This window comes from Myotis lucifugus, unplaced genomic scaffold, assembly GCF_000147115.1.
Source record: "Myotis lucifugus unplaced genomic scaffold, Myoluc2.0 scaffold_181, whole genome shotgun sequence".
NCBI lineage: Eukaryota > Metazoa > Chordata > Mammalia > Chiroptera > Vespertilionidae > Myotis > Myotis lucifugus.
This window is the reverse complement of record NW_005871229.1, coordinates 2,740,869-2,747,240: the sequence shown is the minus strand read 5'-3', so window position 1 is coordinate 2,747,240 and position 6,372 is coordinate 2,740,869. Positions and strand designations below refer to the sequence as shown.

The 6,372-nt window shown below is 59.6% G+C and overlaps 1 protein-coding gene across 1 annotated transcript in view; it reads right to left on the bottom strand.

The window, feature by feature from the left end:
* TESC (tescalcin) overlaps nt 1-6,372 on the bottom strand; it is a 46,300-nt gene that overhangs the window by 5,255 nt on the left and 34,673 nt on the right. Inside the window, exons 3-6 of the mRNA XM_006096568.3 lie at nt 3,908-3,988; nt 1,558-1,697; nt 426-487; nt 224-331 (exon numbers count right to left, since the gene is read on the bottom strand). Of these exons, the coding sequence (XP_006096630.1) occupies nt 224-331; nt 426-487; nt 1,558-1,697; nt 3,908-3,988 (391 nt within the window). The remainder of the gene's footprint in view (nt 1-223; nt 332-425; nt 488-1,557; nt 1,698-3,907; nt 3,989-6,372) is intronic.

The following is a 6,372-nucleotide window of genomic DNA, read 5'->3' as shown; positions in this document are numbered from 1 at the left end:
GCCTAGCTCTCAGGGCCCCAGACCAGACCAGATGGCCCAAGAGAGAGCTCCCTGTGAGCCCTGCCTCAGGGCCTCAAATCCCCTCTGAGCCACGCAGGACACAGTAAAGCAAGCCTGCTCCACACCGCCCGGCCCTGCCACGGTGCCAGGTGCTGCCGGTCACTCCAGAGGCTACCAGCTGGTCTACAGGCCCCACAGCCGGCAGCCCTGGCAGATCACTCACCATCTGCCCCATGCAGACACTGGCCGCCTCCATCATGGCCCCGTCGGCGATGGAGCGGGCCGAGTCCTTCTCGATGTGCGGGTTCCCCGAGAGCAGCTCCTCCACCACCTGCCGGCGGGCAGAGACGTGACCCAGGGCCTCCGTCCCCGCTGGGCGGGAGGCGCCAGGAGCCCTGGCCGGGCGGGCGAGGAGCATACTTTACATTTCGATATTCCTCCAGGGTGATGCGGCCGTCGCTGTCCGAGTCATACATGTGGAACAGAACTGGGGCGGCAGTGGGGAGGCTCGGTCAGGGAGGCGGAGGGAGCCCGGGGCCCTGCCCCCTAATCTTCCCAGCTCCTAACCTACCTCACACTGAGCAAAAGACCCCCACAGTGAAACCTAAATGCCAAAGCCATAGGGTCAAGGGCAAAGGCCAGGGGGCAGACTGGCCACTTCCTGGTGGGTGACCTTGGGCAGGTGACCCAACTTCTCTGAGCCTCAGGTTCCCCATCTGACATGGGAATGGCAAACGTCTCCCTCATGGTGCTGCCAGGGCTTGATGAGCGACAGCGGGCGGGTTAGGGCCCAGGACCGCCTGGCACACCGAGCGTGGATGATGTGACAGCATCGTTGGCATGGAGACAAAGCAGTGCTAGTTCATGGTTTTGTCCCTGGCAGGTCCCAGGCCCTGGGCCCTGGCTGATGGGAGCTTCCTGCTGTGGGTATGAGGGGCGTTAGCGTCTCCTCCTGGTGACACCCACTCATTCCTTTGCTGCCACCACTGGTGCCCACAGCCACAGAGGCAGCGGCTGAGAGAGGCACCTCCCGCCCTCGGGGCTCGGCCCCAGGGAGCCCCAAGCTCAGGAGTCCTTTGCTGGCATCTCTCCAGCGCTGGCCAGGGGCCCCGGTCTAACACCCTCTCCCCTCATCCTCACGCTCCCCATGAGGCTCAGATGGGCTGTTGAAGCTCATGGAAGTTAAGGTGCTTGCCCTCGGCCACCCTGTCAGGGACGGGGAACCAGGGGTTTGGACCCAGTTCATCGAGTCCACGGCCGTGTCATCCCATCAGCCTCCGAGCCAGCCTGGGCGCACAGATCCCCACGTGCAGGCCCAGGTCCCACGGCCGCCCAGTGGAAGGGCCTGAGGGAGCCAGGTCTGTCTGAACCCAGGGCCTTGCTTTCGCATCACCGACAACCCCTTCTATTCCCGGGACCGCCCGCGGCTGAGGGTGCTCACGGGGAGGCAGCCACAGGGCCATTTCAGGGGCGGGAGAGCCACTCTTTGTGGTGGGGTCACCTCCCCCGTGCTTGTCACCCCCCACCCCGCCCACGCAGAACGGGGAGGGTGCGCACATCGCAGCTTCTCTTTCCGGCACAGCTGCACCTGCTCCTCGTCCATGGTGACGTCGATGGGCTGGAAGTAGGCCATGATGGTGAGGAAGTCCTCAAAGTTGATCTCGTCGGCCAGGCCGCTGGGCCCCTTGCGCAGGTTCCTGCGGGGGTGGCAAGGCATGTTGGAAATGAACTGAAAACTCCCCACGGCGCAGAGAACTCGGCCCTTTGGGACCCATACTTTGCCCTCCGTGGCCGTCCGAGCTTGGGTTCTGTTTCCCAACAACCTGCTCGGGGGCCCAGGGCCTGGGAGGCTCAGCACAGCCCCATGAGGTCCTCGGAGACCTGGCGCCCGGGCCTGGGACGCAGGGCGGCCTGGCTGTGCTGCGGGCACAGAGGTGGGACTCGCACTGGGGAAACCGAGGCTCCGAGCAGTGCAGCAGCTCACCGGGTCCATCTGACACTTTCCTTGGCATCAGGGGTGGCACAGCAGCCTGGGGCCACCGTGTTTGTGCAGCTCAGGGACCCAGGAGGGTCTTCATGTTTTGAAATGGTGGAAAGAATGTTTGGGGGGAAACCCAAAAGGATGGCATTTCATCACAAGCGAAAATTACATGAAATTCAAATTTCAGTGTCCGCAAATACAGTGTTATTGGCTCACAACCACGCCCATTCCTTCACTGTCGCTGTGGCTGCATTCAGGCTACCGGGGCTGGGGAGCAGCTGGGACAGAGACCCGGGCCGGCCGCCGGGCCTGCAGTGTCTGTTCTCTGGCAGCGTCCCAGCAGCCCAGGCAGCGCTAGGAACCTGTCACTACCAGGGCAGGTCACGTGGCTCCAGGTGCTTTAGTGAATCAGGGCAGTTTGCCGTCCCTGTCCGTGTGCCCTCCTGAGGGGCAAGAAAGGGCATTGCCCGGGCGGGGCTCAGGGAGCGCACAGCAGGCGTGGTCACGGCCACCAGGTGGGTCCCGGTGACAACAGCTCTGGAGAGGCCTCCGCCACGGCCAGCCCTCACACGGAGCCCAGCGGCCACAGTCCGGCGGCCCCGGAGGGAGGTGCCATCAGAATGGCAGGCGGGGGCCCCGCCCTTACTGTGCATCCCAGCAAAGGGCCACTTTCCTGCTGGCCTGGGACAACTAGCCGTCGAGGGCCGTGCTTCGAATTCACTGGGCCTTTGCACGAGCAGTTATCCTGCGGCGTCTTCGCTCCCGCGTGGCCTGGTGAACTCCTGGTCGCTCTCCTCAGGTCTTGCCCCATGAGCCCTGGAGGGAGGACTCCCCACTCCCCCGCTGTGAGCAGGCGAGGCTCCGAGGGGCTCAGCATCTTGCTCGGGCCCCGCAGCCCCCGTCCAACCAGAGCTGAGCCGTTCAGGCTCACGCTACTTAGAACGGGCCAGGGAAGTCCTGATGGCCCGATCCCTTCCTTCCTCTTTCTGCTGGTTCTTCCTGTGTCAGCGATCTCTGCAGACAGAGGGTCAGGCCTGGAGCTCACACCCCAGGAGCCTCCTCCAGGCATGTGAGTCTTTCACCGCCAACAACACGGCATTTGGTGGAGGAGCTCTGGCGGAGCCTCAGCTCTGGGACTCAGGCAGCCAAGTGCACCATCTCCCTGAACCTCAGTTTTCCCATCTGTAGTCCAGGGCAACAAGCAGGATAGCCCTTAGCGCTTCAGTGCTCAACCTTCCTAATGCCGCGACCCTTTAAATACAGTTCCTCATGTTGTGGTGACCCCCAACCATAAAATTATTTTCGTTGCTATTTCATAACTGTCATTTTGCTACTGTTATGAATCATAATGTAAATATCTGATATGCAGGATGTATTTTCATTGTTACATTACCAAAACTGGTGGCTTCTAGCGGGGGTGCCCAGTCAGTCCCCCTCCTTGTCATGGGGACATCTCAGCTGGGGGAGCCAGCAGCTGCCACGTGCGAGCAGTCCTGAGAGGCCGCCTGCCAACAGGGAGCTCGGGAACACAGCCTCCCCAGTCGAGCCTTCAGATGACTGTAGCCCCAGCGGACCCTGAGCCCGAGGACTCAGCTTGTTTGCACCCAGATGCCTGATCCACACAAACGGTGAGAGCATAAATACTCATTGTTTTAAATTGCTAAGTGTTGGGGTAATTTGTTACGCAGCCAAAGCTGACTCATACGGAGGCCTAGAGGGACTGAGTGAGCCACCCAAGTTACCCAGCTACGACCCCAGAATGGTGTGACCCAAATCTGTGCTCACAGCTCCTACCCAAAACAGCTCCCTCCTCTTCCCTGCGCCAGCTCCAGGGCTGTGCTGAGCACACGAGGGCTGTGAGACGTTAGTTACAAGGGCAAACTGCTCCCCCGAGGACACAGTCCCCCTACGTGGAACAAGGCCCACCGGTTATCGAAGAAGGCACGGACGATTTTGGATCGGATCGGGTTGAGCTCCAGGTCAGGGACATTGTTGAAGTGCTCCTTGCTGGTTCCGGAAGGACGAGCACCAGGAAGGAGAGAGAAAAGAAAACAGATGTCATATAACATTTCACCATGTACCAGGCTGTACTTTTTTAAATCCTCTACTGATTCTAGAGAGAGAGGAAGAGAAACAAAACATCGATGTGAGAGAGAAACATCCATTGGTTGCTTCCCGTATGTACCCCAACTGGGGATCGAACCCGAAATGCGTTTGATGTACAGGATGAGGCTCCAACCGACGGAGCCACTGGGCTGGGGCCGGGCTGTTCCTTTCATCCTAAGGGGGGCCCACAAGAGCAGGTCAGAGCAGGACAGCGTGCAGCACTGACCCAACCCTGGACTGACAGGAACGGGGTCTGGAGGCTCAGGGAGGCTTTGGGGAATCCACTAAGTGTGCTGGACGTTCCCCTCCAGAAGGTTAAAGGGAGACAGGGATGGCGCCCATTCGGGGTGGTCAGAGACCACTTAGCCCGTCGCATCCCCGGGTGGGGAACCCGCTCCGGCCACTGTGGCGTCGCACAGCGGGAAGCTGGCCTGGAGACGTGGAAAACAGTCTGGCCGGTCCGCAAGGCGTGAGCTGTAAAGTTACCGCCTGGCCCAGCGATTCTGCTCATGTGTGCCCAGGAAATGAAACATGCTGACGTGAAAATGTGCATGAATGCTCGCAGCAGCGTGATTCATCATCGCCATGGAGCGGAAACACCCTACATGTCCATCAAGTGATACCTGGATAAACAAAATGGGGTCTCCCCACAGTGGGATATTATTCAGCCACAAAAAATAAATGAACTCTGGATGCATCCTGCAGCACAGATGAACCTTGAACACATGATGCTAAAGAAACCAGACCTAAAAGGCCACACAGGGTCCGATTTCATTTATGTAAAATGTCCAGTGTCGTCAAACCCACAGGCACGGGAAAGAGAGGTGTGGCTTCAGGCGGGGGCTGGAGCCAGGGGCGTGATGGCTGAGGATACGGGTTTCTTCGGGGTGACAGAATGTCTAAAACGTGACTGGTGCTTGCTGTGCAACAACTCTGGGGACAGACTAAAGCCAGTGACTTGTACGTTTTACTATGTGAGCGGAAGGGTATGTGGATGGTATTTCGGAAAAGTGTTAAAAAAAAAAAAAGATGCTGACTTGGGACAGAGGGTGACCATCAAACGCAGCGGCCCCGTCGCTGGGCCCAGGCCCACTGGGTCCTCGAGGCTGTGGACCTGCGGGCACCGCGGTGAGGCTGTGGAAGGTCCTCACCTCCCTGACCTTCCCACACAGCCCGGCCTTTGTTCTCGGAATCTGCTTCCTGCTCACCTTTCTCCCTGCTCGGCTACTGCAATGGGCAGTGGCGCTGGAAGAGACCCAGGGCACAGGCGGGATCCAGGGAACGGGGAGGCACGCCCGGCAGGAGGAGGGAACCACCTCTTCAAACAAGAAAGGCCAGGGAGCCACAGGCATCCCACCAGGACTGGTACTGGAGGGCCGTGCTGGGAGGAGGAAGTGCCACGGGCGCGGAGACCTAAACGCGGTTTCAGCTGAAAGTTTCCCTAAACACACGCTGGCCCCTCTGTGCAGAGAGAACTGGCCCCAGACCTGGACAGCCTCTGCTCGCTGCCCCTGTGCCCGTTCCTGTGCCCTCCTGACGCTCCCAGCTTGGCCCAAAGAGCCGAAGCCCAGACCCCAGGTCAGAGCTTAGCCCCTAAGAGCCCAGCCCAGACCCTAGGGCTGTAGCCAGTCCCGGAGGGCGGAGCCTAGTCCCAAAGGGAGGAACCTACCCCAGGAGCCCAGCTCGCCCCTAAGCAATCCCCCCTCTCCCAGGGAGCCAGCCTCAGGGTGTCCCCGTGATTTCCACAGGCACCTCCCCCTGGAGAGTCAGCAGCCCTTTCCACCTCGGGCTCCCAGGCCACACGTGATCACTTATGGTTCCTTTCCTCTAAGGCAGTGGTTCTCAGCCTTCCTAATGCCGCGACCCTTTAATACAGTTCCTCATGTTGTGGTGACCCCCAACCATAAAATTATTTTCGTTGCTACTTCATAACTGTAATTTTGCTACTGTTATGAATCGTCATGTAAATATCTGATATGCAGGATGTATTTAGGCGACCCCTGTGAAAGGGTCGTTCGACCCCCAAAGGGGTCGCAACCCACAGGTTGAGAACCGCTGCTCTAAGGCAATTGTATGGAGACCCGGGCTTCCTCAGGACCCAGGTCAATCTGATTGTAATGGACTTAGCCCGGGATGGCCCCGCTAAGGCCTAAGACCCCAATCTAGTCCCAAAGGGCTGACACTAATTCTGAAGACCCGAGCAGAGCCCCTGACACCCCAACCCAGTCCCTCACAGCCAAAGCGAGTTAACATGGAGGAGCCGAGCCTGGACTCCAACAGCTGGA